Source organism: Podarcis liolepis, assembly GCF_965112155.1.
Source record: "Podarcis liolepis genome assembly, chromosome: 7".
NCBI classification, from domain to species: Eukaryota; Metazoa; Chordata; class Lepidosauria; order Squamata; family Lacertidae; genus Podarcis; species Podarcis liolepis.
In genome coordinates this window covers 81,338,074-81,360,449 of record NC_139561.1, presented here as the reverse complement: position 1 = coordinate 81,360,449, position 22,376 = coordinate 81,338,074, and the positions used below count along the sequence as shown (strand labels likewise).

Genomic DNA, 22,376 nt, shown 5'->3' with positions numbered 1-22,376 from the left:
TCAAAGCACCAATGAAGCAGTAAATGTACGACTGGGCTTTCTCTGCAGTCAACAGAAGGAAGCTTAATATTACTGTCAGGGAACTGACATCAGAGGCACGGGAGAAGGAGAGGGTCTCTGATTCTGCAGGAGAAGATCACAAGAACTTGGAATATTGGCGGACAGCGCGGGTGCTCAACCAGAGACAGATTCGCTGGGCGCAGGAGTTTTCCAAGTTTTCCTTCGAAATACAGTATGTGCCAGTCGAGCAAAACGTGAGAGCAGACGCTCTCTCGCGGAAACCAGAGTACTTCGAAGGAGAGGGGCCGCCGGAGACCCGACATGTCACACCTGAGGACCGATGGGTGTGTGGGGGTACTCTAGTGGGCACGAGAGAACTGGCAGGACTCACTAGGGACGATGAATTCGCACGAACAAAAATCAGGGAACTCAAAGAGTGGAGGGGAGCACCAGAAGGGTTCAAAGAGAAGGAAGGGGTGTTGTACTACAGGGGGGCGATGTATGTACCAGGGGAGGCTCTAAGAAGAAGGGTACTCAAGCAACTACATGACACCCCCACAGCGGGGCACTTTGGGCAACACAAAACCATGATGCTGGTGACTCGACATTTTTGGTGGCCACAGGTGAGGGAAGATGTACGCGAATATGTAAGAAGGTGTGACCGCTGCCAGAGGGCCAAAGGGGAACGCACTGTACCAGCGGGTTTGCTGGAACCCTTACCCACACCCAACAAACCCTGGGAGGTGGTGTCAATTGATTTCATGATGGATTTGCCCAAATCGAGGGGGAAAACAGCAGTGATGGTAGTAGTCGACTTGCTAACCAAAATGTTCCATTTCATCGCCTGCTCACATGCAGTGACGCCGGAAGAAACGGCATGGTTGTTTGTAGAACACATTTTCAGGCTGCATGGCGCCCCCTTGAGGGTTCTCTCAGACCGTGGAAAACAATTTACTTCCCGGTTCTGGAGGAAGCTCATGAGCCTACTGCAAGTTGAGGTCAGCTTCTCGACCGCGAGACACCCAGAAACCAATGGGCAAGCGGAAAGGGCAAACAGCGTACTCCAGCAATACTTACGCTGCTACGTGAGCGAGAGGCAGAATGATTGGGTAGAGAAACTAGCGTTAGCAGAATTTGCGTACAATAACGCTGAACATGTATCCACAGGAATGAGTCCATTTTTGGCCAATTATGGGTGTCATCCCAGGGCATCCCAGGGTGTCATCCCAGAGCCCCTTAATACCCCATCAGCTCACCAGGAACATGGTTTGACTATTCTGCCAAAGCATGTTCTCCCTAACAGAGAGCACGTGTTGCGGTTGGGGGAACAAGCCACCCTGAAGTGACTAGGCAGATTTGGCAAGGAACCCAAGCCTTAAGGGTTAAAATTGGGTTGCTGGGGATTTTTGATTGTTGCCAATTTTGGAGGAGGGGTCAGAGGCTTTAAGTATAGGGGCCAGACGCTGGGCGTTCTCTTGGCCGTTTTGCACTGGATCACCCGCCCCCCTCCCTTTTATTAGGGTGGTTTTTCTTGCTCGCTTGACCTTGCTATGCCTGTCATGGGGTCATCCGCCTTGGAGCGGGGGCCTGGTAGGAATTTTGCCATTTGGCTGATGCCATTTGGTTTTTGCCTACTGCATAGCAAATCGTCACAACTTGTAAGGTTGGCGGTTAGGCATTGGTTAAATTGGTGCTTGGAGGGGTAAGTGCCTATCCCTCCAAATGATGCGAAAAGGGAATTCCGTTAAAGGAATCCAGGGGCTTGCCATTCTTTTCATCCTTGTCCCCGGCGTCAGACTTGGGCCGTGCAAGCCCCACAGGAACATGAGGGTGAGAAGTGAGGGACTGTTGCCCAGCTTCATTTCCTCACCCAATACTTGTTTCCCACGCTGGCTTCCGCTGGTGTCCGGAAGGGCCAGCTCTGTCCTTGAGGGCAAGGACAAATAGTCATAACCAATGCCTAAGCAACCACTCACATTTTTTGTAATTTGAATAAAGTTGTGGCCAAAATTATGCCAAAAACCTTAAACAAAAATTGATGTGTGAAGTGTGAATTTTTGGTGGGTGGCATTGTGGGACTCAACACGCAATTGACTAACTTTTAACACTTACTGGATCCAGGGAATATATGGGTCTGGCATACATCTTAGAACCCCCTTGTTCCATCTCTTGGCTTAATAACAATGATAGTTTAATAGTTTGTAATATTTTATTACCATCATGCTTGTCAATTAAAGACTTTTCACAGTTTGCTATTTCTTTTAATATGTCTTTTGATCTTTCACCTTTTTTGACACGCACTTTGCTGCATGAAGGAGCCTCTAATAATCATATTCCTAGCATCCCATACTGTATTTAAATCTGTACGTTTCTCTATATTTAACTCAAAGAAGTCAGTCAAACATTAAAATCCCCTTTGCATTATCCCAGTCTTTCTAACAAGCTGTCATTCAGCTTCCATCTAAAAGTGGTATTTTGTTGGCCTTTAATAATACTAAATATCAAATTTTGATCTGATAAAGTTCTCAGTTGTATTTCAGTGTTCTTAAAACCAGATACTGTGGACTTTGATACCCATAACATGTCTATTCTTCCAAGGCTCTTTCCTGGAGGAAGCTGGACCAAGAGGAGGCAGGTGATCAGGAGTATCTTAAACATTCTGGAAAGCTGACGAGTCAGGAAGAGCAGTGGGCCAAACAGGGAAGCACGAAAAGGCTTAGTTGGAGGAAAGTATAGGCCACGACAAGGAGCACTTTGCCAGCACCCAGGGACAACAGGTTCAGCACAGTGAACTGCTAGAATTCTAACTGCACTATACCAGAATTTAAAGCACAGTGCTGAAAGCAAATTAAATTTCTTTCCCCTCCCAAGAACTCCAAGGACACGTCCCTCCTAATCTGTGCCAGCCTCAGTTTCACCACCCTGGGGAAATGAGTCCCCACAGGTTACACAAGAATTCAAAGCTGAGCACAAAAATTGGATTAGGTTTCTGGAACCTCAAGCAATTTTGCCATATTTCACTAAGAGTTAGTGGTATGAAATTTATTGTGAGGGGGAGACAGGTGTTCCAGCAACGGATTTCAACTATGTGCCTTAAATCCTAGGAGTCCTAGGAAAACATGCAGTCCATAATCATCATGCCTTTGTCTCTGACACAGGTAAAAGGTAAGAGGGAAAGGACCCCCGGATGGTTAAGTTTAGTCAAAGGTGACTATGGGATGCAGCACTCATTTCACTTCAGGACAAGGAAGCTGGCATTTGTCTGCAGACAGCTTTCCCCTTCTGGCACAATGGGACACTGTGAAAGACATCAAAATTGCTTTATCTCTCTGTCTTCTCTTACCTTGCTGCTTTAACATCTTGCTTGCATCACCGCAAAACTCTGCTCTCACCTCTGGCTTTGTTTCTTGAGGGAGGGAGCTCCACACATTTTCTGTCTTGCACAGAGCTCCTTAATACCCCATCAGCTCACCAGGAACATGGTTTGACTATTCCACGAATTAGGAGGGCTGATTAACCTTTAACACTTACTGGATCCAGGGAATAGATGGCTCTGGCATACATCTTAGAACACCCTTCCTCCCACCCCCCCCCCCCAAAAAATCTCATAACAATATATTTATTTATTGTCTTGTCCCCTGATGGGTCTCAAGATGGTTTACAGACAAAAATATTAACCATAAAAAACAAAGAAGAAAAGCATGGACAACAATTAAATATTGATAAAATTAAACATTGATAGAATAAACAATATACAAAACAATCAGAAGTTGGGAAAGTAGTGTTGTTGTCAAGTCCTGCTTTTAGGCTCTGCATAGGAATCTGTTTGGCCATTGTGAGAGCAGGGCCTCGTTCAGCAGGTTCATTTAAGCTCTGTCAGTTGAAGTTCATGGGAAATCTAACATCAGCCAAAATCTTAATTGCTTCAAAATGCTGCTCACCCGGTGTACCTTCTGAAGAGGAGTGGATTTATAATGTACTTCTTGAAGAAATGTGGTTTGACAATTTGGTCTAAAATCAGAAGTCTGCTCTTTTGGTTGAAAAAAGGAAGCCAAAAGAGAGAAGATATGGAGCCCTTTTGTAATCTATTTCAGGGTTGAAGAACATTTGGCATGGGGGCCAAATCAGCCCCTGCATGCCTCTCCAAAGGGCCCAGGGGACGGGATTGCAGGTGGTACATCATATCTGTGCTTGGGATCAAACAAGAACCTGGGAGCCAAAGGAGTGGAGCCAGAAATTTACCTGGACATCGGAAAATGTTTGCATATATTGTGTGAAGATTAGAATTTACATTTTTGTGTAATACTACATAAAATACCATGGCACTTCTTCCTCCGTCTGCTTCCTCTTCTGCCAATATGCTCCTGCCTACTTCTCCCAGCCAATCCAGAGAGGCAGCAATGAAGTCCCACTGAAAGATACTATTGCTTTCTGTGAGGAATAGAACTCAAGCCTATGATAATGGGCAAATATGGCTGGAAAATACAGCAGCGCACAAGCGAAAATACAGAAACAGTGCTTCAGCTTGCGGTTGTCAAACACTCAACTGATGTGCAAATGATGCCGCTGAATGCATGCCTGAAGCACTAGCCTTTCTTGGAACAATTCAAGCTGTGTACCACTGGTTCAGTTCCAGGCCAAAATGCAGCGAATTTACTACAAAACCATATTGGTTGTTCTCTTCATGTTATGTCTGAAACAAAATGGTTGACTGTGTAAAGCCTTCTGCATCTCACTTGACTGTCACTTGACTGGTCACTTACCATCAGCTGTGGTGAGGACTGAAGGGCCTGCCCCTCGCAAGGCCTTCACCATCTGGCCTACAGGGCAGGGCCCAGGCCCTTGCACTCCAGCTATAAAAACTCCTGCTGCAGTGAGGACTGGACATTTGACTGTGGAGAGGACTGCAGGGTCTGTTCCCTTTGTAAGGCCATTGCCAGCTGACCTATGAGGTGGGACCAGACTCATGTGAATGAACTCTTTGGGCAGGGCTTGGCGGCGGCGGCCGGGGGAGGGGGCGGTTCTGCTATTGTTTCCCTGCTCCAAGTTTCTAATTGTTTAAAACATTCTCAAGCAGCTTTTAATTTGTGGGGTTTAAAAATTCAGCTGTTTTGTTTTGCAGGATACATTCTGTAAAAGGATTGTATATTACAAAACTGAACGTGCCAAGTTGGCTGACTCTAGAGACTTTCCTCATACTTTGTGGGGAAATTGGGGTGGAGAAGGACTGGAAGGTCATTTGGTGATATTACATCCAAAGGAGATCTATCATTGTTTCTTAATTGAAGAGTTGTTTCTTAATTGAAGAGGCAGTTGGCAGAAGATCATGTCATTCTAAAAAAACCCACATTTTATTAATTTCAGCACTGAAATTTGTGTTCCAAGAAAACACTCTATGCAATTTCTAATTTCATCATTTCCCGCCCCTCACTGGACCAGTTCTTCCCACCTCTACTCCCAGGCCTCCCTGCTTTGGCCTATAAATTCCCCCACATCAGCCTCTTCCTCCACAAATCACCTGCTGGCTTGTTCTGAGTCTTTCTAAGCTTTTGATCTCTTCAGCGCTATGAAGGCTTTCCTCAGTACCTGCCTTCTCCTGGCCCTGTTTCTCCCAGGTGAGTCAGAAGCTGAAATCCTGGATTCTTCTTTTCACTACCTGGGAGGGGATGTGGGGTGGACTAAGCTAGAGAGACTGAGATAGGTTCATTGAAGGGGGAAAAAATATGCTGAAAAGATTGGATAAGACCAAGAGCATCTGGGAATCAAAATAGAAAGGAATCTCTGGTAGCAGGGGCGAAACTAGGCTTTATTTCACCCAGGTCAAACCCCCAGTTTTGCACACACACCCCACATGCATTTGCACACACATACACACAGAGGCTGAGAGCCGCAATGGAGCCTCTGGAGGCTTCACCAAGGGCAAAGAACTTGGCTAGTCTTCCCTCCCAGCAACGGCACTGCCTGTTAGTGCTTGATTTTATAGTGCTTCCTGTGCTGATGTGGTTGCTCTGTTTGGGCTTGTTACACTTCTCATGAGACTGGGCCACCTCCCCATTACTTCCAGCACAAGTGAGCAATTCATGGCTTATGGACCTCATGTCAGCTGCAATCGGTTGTCTATGTCACATACCTGCGGATTGACCCCTTGTCCTGTTTCAGTAACTGTGCTTCGCTCAGTTGGCCAAGCAGGTATTTAGCAGGGCAGATGAGCACACATTTGATTGTGATGAAGGTGGATGGGGAAGCCTTTCCTGGTGCACCTTTCTCCCCATTGTCCTCATGCTCTGCTCATGCTCTGGGCTGGTGGTAGCACACTTCCCAGCACCAATAATGTGGGCTGTGTGCAGCAGTGTGTGATGGGACTTTTGAAATTGCACTGTACAACTTAATGCCCATCTGACTGGTGCAGGGAAGAAGGGGGAACCACCCAGTCAATTATCTGGGCAACAGGGAGAGGTAAGGTGGAATGTGCTGCAATGGGGGAAGGAGATGCCATTGCTTTGGTGTGGGGATGCATGAATCACCATAAAGCTATTTCTTAGTCTATCACTGTGAGTGGGTATGTTTGGGTGTGAGAAATGGGGGGAAGGTGTGTATATGTGTACATGCATCTTCCAACCCACCACTGCTTGTGGATCCTGAAAACCAATAAGATTGCTGTATGATAAAGGGTCATTTGACCCTTTAAGGAGTTCCCTTTTCCCTCCTCTAAAAGCTGAACAAGACACTTTAAATAAGAAATAACTTTTATTTTGTGTGCTTGCACTTTCAGATTAATATGTACAATGCAGGAAAATGTTGATAATACATTTTATATAGATTTGTTTCTAACATAAATACTGTTAGAGACAAACTGAGGCTGCTCTCATACAGAAGATGGTTAATAAGGGCCGCTGCTGTACCACCTGACATAACTGTCTCAAACATATGACATTACAGAGTTCTACAGACCTTTTGAGCATTAGTTAGCATTTTGGTTGCTTTCATCCCACATGACCCACTATTGCAAGTGGATCCTGAGTTGATGAAAGCTGCTCCTATTTCGTTTGTTGGATTATATCCAGCAAAAGTTTAGCTCATGGTCATATTTCTAACCGTGAATGTAGATGCCGTTTCTCATGGAATGAGCAACTTTGTGGTGCCACTGAATGTTTCTTCATCTCTCCTCACAGAAGTGGCAAATCTATTCTGTGCCGAAGATGACCTTGATTTTTGCAACATTGACGACGGCTTTTGCTTTCAACATCATTTTGATGGCTTTTTAAGTGAGTATGTCTTTTCTGTTTAATTAAAATTGGGTGTGTGGGTCCACCATTTGGTCCCTGGAGTATCTAGGGATGACCTGTCATGCATTCAGGTGAGTAATTAAGTGCTGGACAACCAAAGAACTGGAGATGAATTGAGGTGAGTGTACACATGAATCAGGCCTGTGATTCTCCCCAGAAGACCCTGTGGAGTGTGTTGACGTATAATGGTCTTGCTTTCTTCAAGGGATTTGAGTACATCTGGAAGATTTCTCTTTCTTGGGCCCAAGAAATTCTGCCAGGAAACATGCTGTGAAGAAAGAGCCTGAGCTGCACATCAATTCTGAGTCAAGCCTCTTCTTAGCAAAGAGGATACTTAAAGGGCCTATTTGAGGGACCAGAGAAACTTGATCAGAAATAGCCAAGGCTTCTTCATTCCCATAAGAGAGGAGTGGGTCTTTAAAAAACTGGGCTGCTTCTTGCAGTTTGTTCCCCTTCCAACAGCAGGGGATCCAGTTGCCTTTCCAGCACTGTGGTTCCAAGATGGAATCTTCTAAAAATTGATGATTCTTTGTGAGTAAACCTGAACAACAAGTGATGTGCTTTGGTTAAGATTGGTTTAGTTTAGAGCCACAGTGCTTGGGTTTATTTTGTATTCTGCCTTGACTTTCTGCATGTTTCCCTTTTACCTTAATTCCTAGTAGGTTTCTTAAATTGACTGCTGAAGTGTACATGTCTTTCAATTTCGGGGTTTTAGAATCCACACATGACTAGAACCTACTGTGAGTTTAGGATAAGAGATGTAGGTGACCAGCACACTCTTCTGAGTCCTTGGAGACTCAGAAAGAGTATGGGGTGCCACTACACTTTGAGACAAACCACAAAGATGCAGGGCAATCAGAGGAGTGTTGTGGTGCTGGCTTCAAACCTTTGAAAAAGTGATTGCTTTAGTGTACTCCAAGTTTTCTCCCAACTGGGACTGCAAGAGTAAGTGAGAGTGTGGTGACAGCAACTACTGGAGATTAAGGATCTACTGGCTGTGCTGCAGGGCTGTTGTGTTGCTGTTGGCCAACACAAAACGTATTAGAGCCTTTCTTTGGAACCCCTCCACTGCCACACACCACGACAACACACATTGTTATTTACTTGCATGCAACATAGTGCTGTAACACACCTCTGTATTTTCTTTGTGCATGTGTGCAAGAGTTTTGTTGCTTAGAGTCACATTATATAACATTTAGAGAGTGCCAAGAAAGTGGCATAACTGGGAGTGTGATAGCACTAATCTATGCAAATAGTAATTGCATTGTTTCGGTGATATAATACCTGCTCACACGAAGACAGAAAGCGGAAGCTACCTCCTGCAGACTCAAACCCTTGGTCCATCTTTATATTGTCTAAACCAATAGGAATGAGGTGTCTACTGTCTATTGGTAATTTCCCCCTTCCATACCTGGAGATGTTAGTCATTGAATCTGGGACCTTAGGCATCCAATGCAAATGATCTACTAGTGAGTTAGGGCCCTTCCTCTGTAACTTAATAGAGTGCGTAATTTGTCAGCTATGGACTTTAGACAGGGCAGCCGATTACTGTTAACATGCTTTCTGTGAATATTCTCTGGCCTTTGCCTCACGCCTCCCTCCTCAACTGATATTCCCAACTGCCATGTATGATAATTCCTCACTGACAGTTAAATACCAACTGATAAGAAACATAAGCCTATCGGGGTCTGCTGTTTCCTTGACCAACCAGAATTAAATGACCTGAACCCAGCCCTTTGAAGCAAGATTCAAAGTCATCTTCTCTCTGTCTCCAAAGCAGCTGCTGCCAAGTAGGCAGTGATGTAGCGTGGGGGGGGGGGACATTGCCCTGGGCACATTTTTTCAAGTGGGTGCCACCATGTACTGCCACTATAACTCCCGCATTGAGGGAACCCACCACCGGGCTCACCTTTGGGGCTGGAGTGTGGGTGGCAGCAGCAGCCGGTCCATTACTTGGGAGCAGAAGCGTTGGAGAGGTGGTGATATTGCAGCCGAGGGAGGAACGAACTCCATCTGCCACTGTGCCTTGTATGGCTGTTGGAGCTCATTTCTCCCTCAGTATGTGGGGCTACTGGGGTGCTGTGGTGGGCTCCTTCATCTTCCGCATCCCTCTCCCAGTCTGCCCTGCCCTCCGGTGCTCACAGATACACACGCTGGGCACCATGGGCTCAAGCAATGTCATGGCAAGTAGGTCTGCAATATTATAATACCATACTTCCTCAAACCCTGACAGGCACACTCTGACATTTCACACAAATCTCTCTCTTTAAAAAAAAGCCAACATGAACAGAACATTTCCTCTTAGAAGGTTACATGCATCAACCACTAGATCCTTCTGGAAAAGCTATCTGAGCTGTGGGTGGGTGGTAGTGCTTTGTAATCATTCTGGCTGTTTTCAGTGGGTGATTTTCAACTCTATAGAGACTTGTACTTGAGTGACAGGCCATAATGATAAACAGGAACGTAAAGTTGCTGGAGCATCATGAGTTAAGTGAATTAACCAACCTGATATAGTTTGCAAATTGAGGCAAAGAAGCAGTAGGTATGTTGAGTTTGGGAGCTCTGCAGTCCCCAATTCCCACCCCCCAAGACATTTTCTTGTTGCAACAGTTATCAACTGATGTGCTAAATGCTGTGTGATTTTTAATTGTACTTTTCTTATTGCCTTTAATCCTTTCATTGTATTTTATTTTCTCCTACAAACTTGGCCTGTGAAGTGAACATTCACCACCTCCATACTAGCCTTCTCTTTTTCCAGGGTTGCCAGTTTTTCTTACCATCTTATTTATTTATTTAATTTCTATACCACCCTTCATCCGAGGATCACAGGGCGGTTTACAGTATAAAAACACAAAAATGCATAGCATAGTAATATATTCTTTTTCTGCCTCTTAAAAATATAGTATATGGCATATTCTTGAGTGGGCCTCTGAAACAACTAACTGATTATTAGGGAGAGATGGATGGTAGATTAGCCTGTTTGGAGCCCTTAGCAAAAACAAGTCTGCCTTGACCCATTTATGTGCAATTTTTAAAGGAAATATCCTAGAATATTTACATGGTTTTGGAGAAGAAAATATGTTGTACTCATTGGTTGATTCCTAATGAAATGACCCAGTCACCCATTTGACAAAAAAAAAAAAAAAAGGTTAAAAAAATCATCTAGATTTCAGTAAGGAGAGATGTGATTTGAATTTTTGCAGATTTAGTCTTTCCAATTCTCACTTACAGATGGGTCTCCAGTAGTATCCAATTTTAAAATCGGATGTGCTACAAATTGTCCCTCAACGAATTACAGCTTCTCCATATTTAAAGGTTACTTAAAGAGTAACATCGACTGCTGCCAAGATGACTTTTGCAACGCAAGACAGATTGACTGTAAGTAGCTGCATTCTTTTAGATTTATATATCTCTATGTATCCCTGAGCATGAATAGCATTGAGGTTTCCCATTTCCCCATTGGTTGCTCATAGACAAATGATACTGTTCCAGTGCAATAACCATCTTCCTAGTTTACATGGTAAATGATTAGAATCAGCATCACCATCTGTGTCTCAAGGGGGAAGCAAGTGTCCTGTCTGAAGCACTTATTGACAAAGAGCTTCAAATGACCCCTGGGTGATTCTTCATTCATTGGGGGATTGGGGAACGATAGAGAGATGCATAACCACTAAAACATCTGACAGTGGGTGCCATTTGCGGACCAGTGCGCAGCACTCCCGATCTCCCTAGAGAGAAGCCAGTTGGCCTGAGCTGGCCTGCCTTCCAATAGTCACGGACCGTCAGGCTTCCTGCCAAACCCCTATTTAAACCAGCCAATCTGTGGTGTCACTTAGGGCCGGGCCAAGTGAACGGACCGCCAGTGAGAAAATTTAATTCCGGTCTGCTCTGGGGTTTTATAAGTGGGGCGGAGCCAGCGTGGGACGCACAGTCCGTTCCGGAGCTTCACCCACCCAACCCTCTCTTAGATCTCTTCCTTTTGTTTTTGTTTTTAAAAAAATAATATTTATTAAAGTTTTAATAGTTACAGAAAAAAGAAAAAAGTAACAATAAATAATTAAACAGAACAAAACAATACCTTACAATACATCAAAAATAAAAATAAAAACAAAAAACAATACAGCAAAACAACAAGAAAAACAAAAACATTTAAAAACACATCCAATATTTCCATATCTTTACCTTTCATTTACTTGTTTCATCGACCTCCTCACACCTCCCTTTTTTGTATTCTTGCTCAATTAGCTATTTCAGCAAGTCCTTTCCATCTTTCTCAATTTTTGTTCTATAATTTATCTTAACACAATCTAACCTTAAATTTTCCACTTTGGCTCATTAACAATCTGTTTTTGCTTAATTCTTTATAACATTTCTGCTAAAGCCATATAACTTCATTCCAGCATCCTTCTAACATTCATTAATTTTGCAATATTTCTGTAAATATACTTTACATTTTTTCCAATCTTCTTCCACCCACTCTTCTCCCTGGTCTCGGATTCTGCCAGTCATTTCCGCCAATTCCATGTAGTCCATCAGCTTCATCTGCCATTCTTCCCGGGTGGGTAGTTCTTGTGTCTTCCAATGCTTTGCGGTAAGTATTCTTGCTGCTGTTGTGGCATACATAAAAAAAAGTTCTATCCTTCTTTGGCACCAATTGGCCAACCATGCCCAGGAGAAAGGCCTCTGGTTTCTTCAGGAAGGTATATTTAAATACCTTTTTCATTTCATTATAAATCATCTCCCAGAAATTCTTAATCCTTGGGCATGTCCACCAAAGGTGAAAAAATGTACCTTCAGTCTCATTACATTTCCAGCATTTATTATCGGGCAAATGGTAAATTTTTGCAAGCTTGACTGGTGTCATGTACCACCTGTAAATCATTTTCATTAAATTCTCTTTTAAGGCATTACATGCCGTAAACTTCATACCTGTGGTCCATAACTGTTCCCAGTCAGCCATCATAATGTTATGTCCAACATCTTGTGCCCATTTAATCATGGCAGATTTCACCGTTTCATCCTGAGTATTCCATTTCAACAGCAAGTTATACATTCTTGACAGATTCTTAACTTTGGGGTCTAACAATTCTGTTTCCAATTTTGATTTTTCCACCTGGAAGCCTAGCTTTTTGTCCAAATTATATGCCTCCCTTATTTGATAATAATGGAGCCAGTCTCGCACTCTGTTTTTTAATTTTTCAAAACTCTGCAGTTTTAATCTGTCTCCCTCTTGTTCCAGAATTTCCCAATACTTCGGCCATTTGGCCTCCATATTGAGTTTTTTCTGAGCCTTTGCTTCCATTGGTGACAGCCATCTTGGAGTTTTATTTTCTAGCAAGTCCTTATATCTTATCCAGACATTAAACAGTGCTTTTCTGACAATATGGTTTTTAAACGCTTTGTGTGCTTTAACCTTATCATACCACAAATATGCATGCCAACCAAATACATTGTTAAAGCCTTCCAAATCCAACACATCAGTGTTTTCAAGAAGCATCCATTCTCTCAGCCAACAAAAAGCGGCTGATTCATAATAAAGTTTAAGGTCTGGCAGGGCAAATCCACCTCTTTCTTTAGCATCTGTTAATATATTAAATTTTATTCGAGGCTTCTTGCCCTGCCAGACAAATCTAGAGATGTCTCTCTGCCAATTCTTGAAACAGTCCATTTTGTCCAAAATTTGCAATGTTTGAAACAGAAACAGCACCCTTGGCAATACGTTCATTTTTATTGCAGCAATTCGGCCTAACAGTGATAACTTCAAATTTGACCATATTTCTAAGTCCTTTTTCACTTCGGTCCAACATTTTTCATAGTTATCCTTAAATAAATTCATGTTCTTAGCAGTCATGTTAACCCCTAAATATTTCACTTTCTTAACCAGTGTTTAGATCTCTTCCTTCTGTGGCAGTTTAACCATTTTCCTTCCAGGTTTATGGGTGTTGCTATTGTCTTATGATGGTTGCTGTTGAAGAGCCAGGAAGGAATTGTCCCTGCTCCGCAGGTTTCACCTTCCCCGTAGGAATTATCACAACATTGGCAGTTTTAGGCCTTGGACAGAAACCTTTAGTCATCATTCTAGGGGTGGGGGGTGGTGACTCACCCCTCCTTGCGATGGCGTTTTCAGGGTTCAGGACTTGTGTGAAGGGGATCACTGGCCATACACTGGTAGGTTGTCGGTGAACTTCCCAAAATTGTGTGGAGAAGTGGGGGCTGGCTATGTAAAGATGCATTTTACAATGCCCCCTCTGATCCAATTAACTCTGCTGTGCCTCAGTTCCCTGGCTGGGGGGCTGAGAGGGATACATGCCCAATGCCTAAGCCAAAGTTTCCTACATGTGAAACTGTGGATAAAGTTGTGGCCATTTTGATCATAATAAATGTTGACGTGTATGATTCATTGCTCTGGGCCTGTCTCCTAGGGGAGAGGGGGGGTCTCCGCCTGGACACACAATACATTTCTTCCTTGCTCCCTACTAGCCCAACTAGAGTCTGGAAAGGGAGACTGTGACCTGGGAAGTAGCGAAATTGTTGTCAAGAATATATGTGTGACTAATGGGTGGCAATTTGTATTATTGTTTTATACGGTTCAGTAAGTGAACCATTTCTTTCTTTCTTCGGTTTTTGAAGTACATTTTTGTTGTGTGGAAGGAGTGACAGGTGATAGGGGATGGTGACTTGAGTAAGAGATGCTGGAGTGACTGGGCAGATTGTGTGCATTTGTGAAACAGAATGGGATCAGTGATAGTGACTGAGTAGCAGGTATTTTATTATTTGTGTGAATGTAGGGCCATAATTTCAGTGTAATGTGTAGTGAGTTGGGAGATGTCTTGGCAAAAGGGTCTCTGAAGAGAGGGAAAGGATCCCTGAATCTAAATATATCTTATTTTTATTTCTTTTGAGATTTGATTGCTTTATTGCATTGCATTGTAGTTATGTGTAAAATTGCTTTTTATTTTATTGTAGTTTCACAGTTTCATACACACACACACACACACATTTTTAATTGGCAAACCACTTTGAGACTGTATTGTGGTATATAAAACATATATAAATGTATTGAATACAAATAATAATAATAATAATAATAATAATAATAATAATAATAATAATAACAAGCTGTATTTACTATTTTAAAAATGTATATATCTATATCTAGATATATATGTGTATACCCTTCAGCAATAGGTGACAGCATAGTTTACAACATAGTAACAAAGTAACAAACAACATAATGTAGGGCTGCCAAACGTCTGGGTTTTCCCGGCCATATCCATGTGTTTGTGAGAGGGTGGGGGCAGGAGATGTCCCAATATCCTCTCAATAAATGTTGGAACATATGCCTACCAGGGCTGAGCCTGGCTCACAAGTGGGTGGCCTACCACCTGAACCCTGTCTGGCTTCTCTCTCCTCAACCCAAGGTAATAACCAGATCTGCATTGTCTGCTTGATTAATGCAACCCTCTGGCAGCATTGTAGAACCAAGGCCTTGGAATTTTTTATGGAGATATATGAGCTGAATCCATGTATTTATTGTATGGATTGCTTTTGGCAGGGCCAGGATATCTTCTCAATGGGCTAAGGTGTCCGTCCTATCATGCTTCTGGCCCAGAAGATTGTCTAAAGTTGAGATATCTTAGATGTCGTGGTGATGAGACTCGATGCTTTGAGTTTGTCCTTGTTCACAGTAAGTATCACTGCCCACAAATGTGAGGGAGATTAGAAACACAGCTTGCCAGGGTGGGTTGGTTGCTCTCTTATTCTGTTTGCAACTTCCTGCCAGAAAAAAGATTTCATGTTTTGTGGGGAAGGGCAGGGTTTTCCCCCCTGAACATATTACAGTATTATGCAGTATATAGTTGAGCCTATGGAGCGGTGATCCAGAATGCAATATTGAGCCTCTCTCTCTCTCTCTGTCTCCCCATCCCAGAATGTGGATTAAGCCTTTCTTGCATAATAACAAAAAAATACACATGTGACCATGCCTCTTTCTCTTTACCAGATGACAGTTCGGTTCCTGATAAGCTTTATAGCGGCTGTGCCACCCCAACTTTTTGTGAGTTGGCTAGGACATCACCGTACAATGACTACCTTTCAGGTACTATAACCAAAGCACGATGCGGTGATACTCTGCCTTCTGGAAAGAAGCTCAACAATGAAGGATAGTTAGGAGAGAAGAATGTCTTCATCATTTTGGATCCCACCACTTGCAGCATCGGTAGAGGTGGAGATTGCCTCTTTGATGGTGGCTTTGCAGAGTTTCTGGATTTCAGAGGACTCCTGTGTCTTTTATCTGGCATTTGGTGGAGGCTGAATGGGATGCAGGGCATAGAGAAATGTGGGGCTTGGGAGCTATGTCTCATGATATGGTTTATGGGTTATTTTTTCCTTCCTTCATAATCAAAATAAACTGGTGTGGCAAATAAAATTGTGCTGTGTTTCTGAATTTATCAAATTTACAATATTTGGCAGTGGTGGCAGTGAAGGACAGAGTCTTTAGAAGGAACAAATGGATAATTATTAGTTAATAAAATTACTAATAACTAATTGCATTATGTTTCTGGAAGCCCAGGCCAATTTTACAGATTTCCCTGAGAATCAGCAGCATAAAATTCAATGGAAGGGGATTGAGGTATCTGTTCACAGTTTCCTTTGCGAAACAGTAATAACATGAACAATGACTCAATTTGTAGATTTCCTCACTTCCTCATCATGAGGAGGATAATGGTATAATGTTGTTATCTAATTGCCTCTTGAAGCTTAGATAATTCTCTTTGTTTCTTTTAAAAATGAGAATCTAAATTGGGACTTCCAGATGCTGGGAATCATGATGGAGGGGGCAGGGAGAGTGCCATTCTGATAGTGTCCCTCCTCCATCACCCATTTGGCCAAAAAATAAGTTAGTAAACATCATCTAGATTTCAGAAAGGAGAGAACTGATGAGAATTTTTGCAGATGTAGTTATTTATTTCTTCTCTATCACAGATGGGTCTAAAACACATGGCAAGTATGACATGGGATGTGCTACAAATTGTTCCTTAACGAATTACAGTTTCACTGTATCACAAGATTTCTTGTGATAGTGATTGTGATAGTGTCCCTCCTCCGTCACCATCTTCGTCTTCTTCATCACCATCACCTTCTTATTTAGACATGTTAGTTGCTTGGTACTTGAAGGTCTCTAAGTAATTGTTGTTAAAATTTATTTACCACCCTATATCCAGAGGTCTCAGGGCGGTTCACAAAAACAACCCAATAACTCCCCCAACACATTTTAAAAGGGCATAGGATGCCAATCAAACAAAGGCTTGGTTAAAGAGGAACATTTTTACCTGGTGCCTAAAGGCATATAATGAAGACCACAAGCAAACCTCCCTTGCAAGCATTCCACAAGTGGAGAATTACTGCAGAAAAGGCCCTTTTTTGTATTGCCAGGCTCCAGACCTCTTGAGGATGAGACAAGTGAAGAAGGGCCTCAGAAGATCATCTCAAGATCTGAGTGGGTTCATATGGAAAGTTGCAGTCCTTTTTTAAGGCTTTAGAGGTCAAAACCATCACTTTGAATTGAGCCCAGAAACTAATTGGTAGCCAGTGCAGTCAGGCCAGGATCAGTGTTGTGGTAATGATGCACCCCTACACTACCTTGTCCGTTACCCAGGTGAGGAACCACCACCTTTTGAATAAACCACAGAACCAAGGAAACAATTCTCAAGTCCAGCATCAATATTTAAGGATCCAGCATTTATTATAGCTATTCACCTCTACACCACCTTGTTCATTACCCAGGTGAGGAACAACCACCTTTTGAATAGACCACAGAACCAAGGGAACTATTTTCAAGTCTGGCATCCAGATTTAAGGACCCAGCATTTAGTATAGCTATTGCAACAGGACAGAGCTCACTCAACTCAAGGTGCCAGTTGAGAAGGTCTGCCCCAAGGCACCTCAGAACAAAAGCTTATATAGTAGTTCTCAAACAGCCAACAAAGAGTCATAAAACATCTTCACATACATCAGGAAAGGTTAGAGGTCTGGAGAAATAACACATTTATGGCTCCATACTGGTATCTTCACCCCTCCAATCACCTTGGAGTGGCCTCACTGCTCCCAGACCATTTGACCATTTTAGGTTTTGGATGTCCAGCATTACCCTGGCAACTTAGCATTCAGTGAGGGAAGAACATCATAAAATCCTCTTCCTGGGTCTCAGAAAACTTCTAGGGTCGCTGATATATAGTCTTGTGCTAAAACATTCTGCCATTTGTACCACTTTCAGGGGTAGATAAGGAGACATGGAATGCAATGTAGGAGGGAGAGACTCACAAATGCAGAACACACAAAAATCAAGCCTAATACATTCTTTTTTTCATGTATTTTTTATTAAACATTTCTTGGTTTACAAAAGTATGTACAATGTCTCTTTTTTCAAGTTACATTTTCTACAGATCCGTTTCATTTGTTGAGACATTAGTGTTACATTAGGAAGAAAAGGGGGGAAGAGGTTGTTGGGATTTTTATATCTCACCAGCTGCGAAGAGCAGCTACATTGCTGACATCATGTGATGTCTCTGAGCGTGAGACAGGAAGTCTCTGCTAGTTCTCCTGTAACCGGAGAGTTACTTTAACTTCTGAGTTGAAGTGTGAGTCGAGTCATAGACTCTTGTGTTTGCTGCTGAGGAAAGCAGTCATGCTTGTAAGAGCTGTGTGTATAGTCTTAATAAAGTAGTGAGTAGACTACGGACTGTCTCTTTCTTCTGTGATGGGATGCCAGAAGATTAGTGTGCTCTTCTCAGGATGGAGGGGTTGCTTATTACCGGTCTCTCTGGACTGAAGACAGCTTTCTAACAAGCTGTCATTCAGCTTCCATCTAAAAGTGGTATTTGGTTGGCCTTTCATAATAGTAAATATTAGATTATGATCTGATAAAGTTCTCAGTTGCATTTCAGTGTTCTTAGAACAGATACTGTTGACTTTGATACCCATAATATGTCTATTCTTCCGAGGCTCTTTCCTGGAGGAAGCTGGACCAAGAGGAGGCAGGTGATATGAGTGTCTTAATCATTCTAGAAAGCTGAAGAGTCTTTCCAATTTTTGCCACAATGCGTGTCTTGGGACCATATCAAAAGTTGACTTTAGATCGATGAAAGCAACATATAATTTTTGCTTCAAATTATGGATGTATTTACATAGCAGAAAGTTCAGCACAAAGCACTGGTCCAATGTGGATTTCCCTCTTTGGAAACCTGCCTGGACTTCAGATATCATCTTATTTGTATCTGCCCATTCTTCTAGTCTCCCAAGAAGGAGCCTGACATAGTTTGGAGGCTACATCTAACAAACTAATGGGTCTCTTATTGGCAGGGTTTTTCTTATCGCCCTTTTTATATATTGGGGCAATTATACTCAACTGCCACCCTTCAGATATATGAGCTGAGCTGTTAATCTATGAAAACAATTTTGCAAAAATGGGTGACCAGAAATCAGGTCTTATCTTATAGATCTCCATTGGGATCATGTCTTCTCCTGGAGCTTTATTAGCTAGTTGGCTTGCGATTAGCCTCTTAATCTGATTGGGCGTGACGTCTGGCCATTCTGGCAGTTCTGATAACTGAGTATAGTAAACATGTGGGGGTAGGTCAGGACAGGGGCCATATATTTCTGTAAAATATGTCACCCATTCCTTTCCTTGGACAAATGCTTCTAATGAGTAGCCCAGCCATTGGTGCCTTGGGCAACCAGAGGCCAAAATTTCCGTGAGTCCATTTGAAGTGCTGCATCTCCCAATTCTTTCCACTGTTGTTCATAATTGTCAGAGCTGCCTTAGGTCCCAGCTCACAAAGGACCAACGCCAGTTCGTTGTTATATAAAACAGTCTTTATTGAAGCTCAGTTTCGCTTTCACAGCCACGGCGCGCAGCTCTACGTCTCAAACTCTAGACCGCCGAAGCTCCGTCTGAGTCTCCTCCCCCCAGACACCAGTTTAAGACTCTAGCCTTGCTCCACCTCTTCCTTTGCTCTTTCCTCCTCTGGGTCCGCCTGTCCGCTGGGGTCTTCCCCTTCCTAGACTCTTCTGACGCTGAGTCCCCTGAGTCTTCCCCCTGCTTCCGGCGGGCTTTAGGACCTGGTTCCCAATCCGGGTTTTCTGCTGTCCCGCGCGCCTGTACATTCGAACTTGGCGCGTGCGCCCAGCCGGTCACTTTCCTCCTGACCGTTACACTGCTCCTGTCACTGCTTCCCCCTTCGGGGAGGCTAGCTGGATCTGACCTCCCCTCCGTTCCCCCGCTCTCCGATAGAGGCGTGGTCAGCCCTGACTCATCTTCTCTCCCTGCTGGAGGAGACGTTGGCCCTGACACATGGGGCTCTTCCCCCCCGCTACGCTCTGGTGGGGAAGCTGGTCCTGATCTCCCGCTGCTGCTTTGGGAGTCCCCGCTGGCCCCTTGCTTCTGGTGCGTCCCCCCGGGACCCCCCTTGCCCTGACCATCGGCGCCCCCTTCTGGGAATCTTCTGATTCGCTGGAGAGGCTCATGGAATCTCTTGGGTCACTGTCATTCTCCCCTCCGCTGCCCTCAGATTCTTCCCCTTCACTCTCCATTTCCTCTCTCCCCTGTGCCTCTGCTCCTGAGCCCCTGACAATAATATATTTGTTTCTTGCTTTTAAGTAATAATTTATAGTTGTTTCGTAACTGGGCTACCTCAGCTTATAGAGCAAGATTGTGCTTATCCTGTTTTAACTTCAGTTTTCTAAGTACCCTAGCTAGGCATTTTTTTGCTATTCTGACATTCCTTATCAAACCAAGTCTGTCTCTTAAACTTTTTGTTTTTTATCACTCTAGCTGTGGTCATCAGTGGGCGCATTCGGTTAATTATGTTCTCATAAAGTCCAATTACGTTTCCTGTTTCTAACAACATCTCCCCCTTTAATAAAGCAGATTCATGGGAATCCAGGATCTGAATCATTTTTTCTTGGACCTGTGCATTCCATTTTAACCTTCTATTTCCAAGTATCAGATATTCTGTTTCATTCAATAATTTAGGAAAGGCAGGAGAAAAGAATGATGTCATAGATAACTCAAGTGGAAAGTGGTCACTTTCAGCTCTGGGAATTATCCTGAAGGTATCTCGGTTAACTGGCACATTATTAGATGTTAGGATATAATCTATGGTGCTAGTAAATCCTCTGGGGGAGATAAAAGTAAAATAACCCTCTTGATCCCCTTGACCGTGCCCATTGCATAACAAAAGGTTATGCTTTATTATAAGTTCACAAAGATGTTTCCCAGCGCGATTGAAGGTGGTGTCCATTGCTGCCCTCTGACAGATTTCAGGTTCGTCCTCCAAGTTTAGACCAGATAATATTGTATTTTGTGGGGAAACAAGGCCGATCCGGGCATTGAAGTCACCTCCCAAGACAAACCGAGGGTTAGGTGACAGAGAGTCTATACTTTCGAGTAGTTGGTCAAGTTTATCCCAATATGATCTCAGTTCCCCACAAGACTTTACTGGAGGTATATACACACAGATGCAATAAGTATTTCTCAGGAGACTATCAGAAAGGGACAACACTAAAAAATTAGGGGTGGTCAACGAAGGACACTGTTGAATTGATACATTAAGAGAGGTTGACACCAGCACCGCCAGCCCCCCACTAGGCCTTCCATACTTTACCGTTTTAAGAGCTGGTTGAGTGTAACTTGTAAAACCCTGTAATTTTTATTTAAAACCCTGTAATAGCTGAAGAGTCAGGAACAGCAGTGGGCCAAACAAGGAAGCATGAAGAGGCTTAGTTGGAGGAAAGTATAGGCCACGACAAGGAGCACTTTGGGAGCACCCAGGAACAACAGGTTCAGCACAGTGAACTGCTAGAATTCTAATTGCACTATACCAGAATTTGAAGCACAGTGCTGAAAGCAAATTGAATCTCTTTCCACTCCCAAGAACTCCAAGGACATGTCCCTCCTAATCTGTGCCAGCCTCAGTTTCACCACCCTGGGGAAATGAGTCCCCACAGGTTACGCAAGATTTCAAAGCTGAGCACAAAAATTGGATTAGGTTTCTGGAACCTCAAGCAATTTTGCCAGATTTCACTGTCAGTGGTATTAAACTTATTGTGAGGGGGCGACAGGTGTTCCAGCAATGGATTTCAACCATGTGCCTTAAAGTCCTAGGAGTCCTAGGAAAACATGCAGTCCATAATCATCATGCCTTTGTCTCTGACACAGGTAAAAGGTAAGAGGGAAAGGACCCCTGGATGGTTACGTTTAGTCAAAGGTGACTATGGGGTGCAGCGCTCATTTCGCTTCAGGACAAGGAAGCTGGCATTTGTCTGCAGACAGCTTTCCCCTTCTGACACAATGGGACACCGTGACAGACATCAAAATTGCTTTATCTCTCTGTCTTCTCCCACCTTGCTGCTTTAACATCTGGCTCGCATCACCGCAAAACTCTGCTCTCACCTCTGGCTTTGTTTCTTGATGGAGGGGTCCCCACCCATTTTCTGTCTTGCACAGAGCCCCTTAATACCCCATCAGCTCTTCACGAAGATGGTTTCCACAAATTAGAAGGGTTGACTAACCTTTAACACTTACTGGATCCAGGGAATACATCTTAGAACCCCCTCACACACCCTAAAAAAACCTCATAACAATATGTTTCTTTATTGTCTTTCCCCCTGATGGGCCTCAAGACGGTTTACAAACAAAAATATTAACCATAAAAATCAAAGATAAAAAGCATGAACAACAATTAAATATTGATAAAATTAAACATTGATCGAATTAAACAATATACAAACAATCAGAAGTGGGGAAAGTGGTGTTGCTGTCAAGTCTTGCTTTCAGGCTTTGCATAGGCATCTGTTTGGCCATTGTGAGAGCAGGGCCTCGTTCAGCAGGTTCATTTAAGCTCTGTCAGTTGAAGTTCATGGGAAATCTAACATCAGCCAAAATCTTAATTGCTTCAAAATGCTGCTCAGCCAATTTACCTTCTGAAGAGGAGTGGATTTATAATGTACTTGTTGAAGAAATGTGGTTTGACAATTCGGTCTAAAATCACAAGTCTGCTCTTTTGGCTGAAAAAGGGAAGCCAAAAGACA

The 22,376-nt window shown here is 43.2% G+C and overlaps 1 protein-coding gene across 7 annotated transcripts in view; it reads left to right on the top strand.

Moving 5' to 3' along the window:
* The first annotated feature begins 7,243 nt into the window (after nucleotides 1-7,243).
* LOC310712528 (phospholipase A2 inhibitor gamma subunit B-like) overlaps nucleotides 7,244-22,376 on the top strand; it is a 29,953-nt gene continuing 14,820 nt past the window's right edge. Inside the window, exons 1-5 of one of the 7 annotated variants that reach the window (XR_014528899.1) lie at nucleotides 8,936-9,076; nucleotides 9,708-9,828; nucleotides 10,518-10,664; nucleotides 14,842-14,973; nucleotides 15,289-15,714. Coding sequence is in view for 1 of the 7 variants with exons in the window: in XM_083515681.1 (XP_083371807.1) it covers nucleotides 9,317-9,473 (157 nt within the window). In the remaining 6 variants the exon portion in view is untranslated. Of the gene's footprint in view, nucleotides 7,266-8,935; nucleotides 9,133-9,183; nucleotides 9,474-9,707; nucleotides 9,829-10,517; nucleotides 10,665-14,841; nucleotides 14,974-15,288; nucleotides 15,715-22,376 lie in introns of those variants that run through there. The other 6 variants (XR_014528897.1, XR_014528898.1, XR_014528900.1 and 3 more) reach the window with 6 other exon arrangements.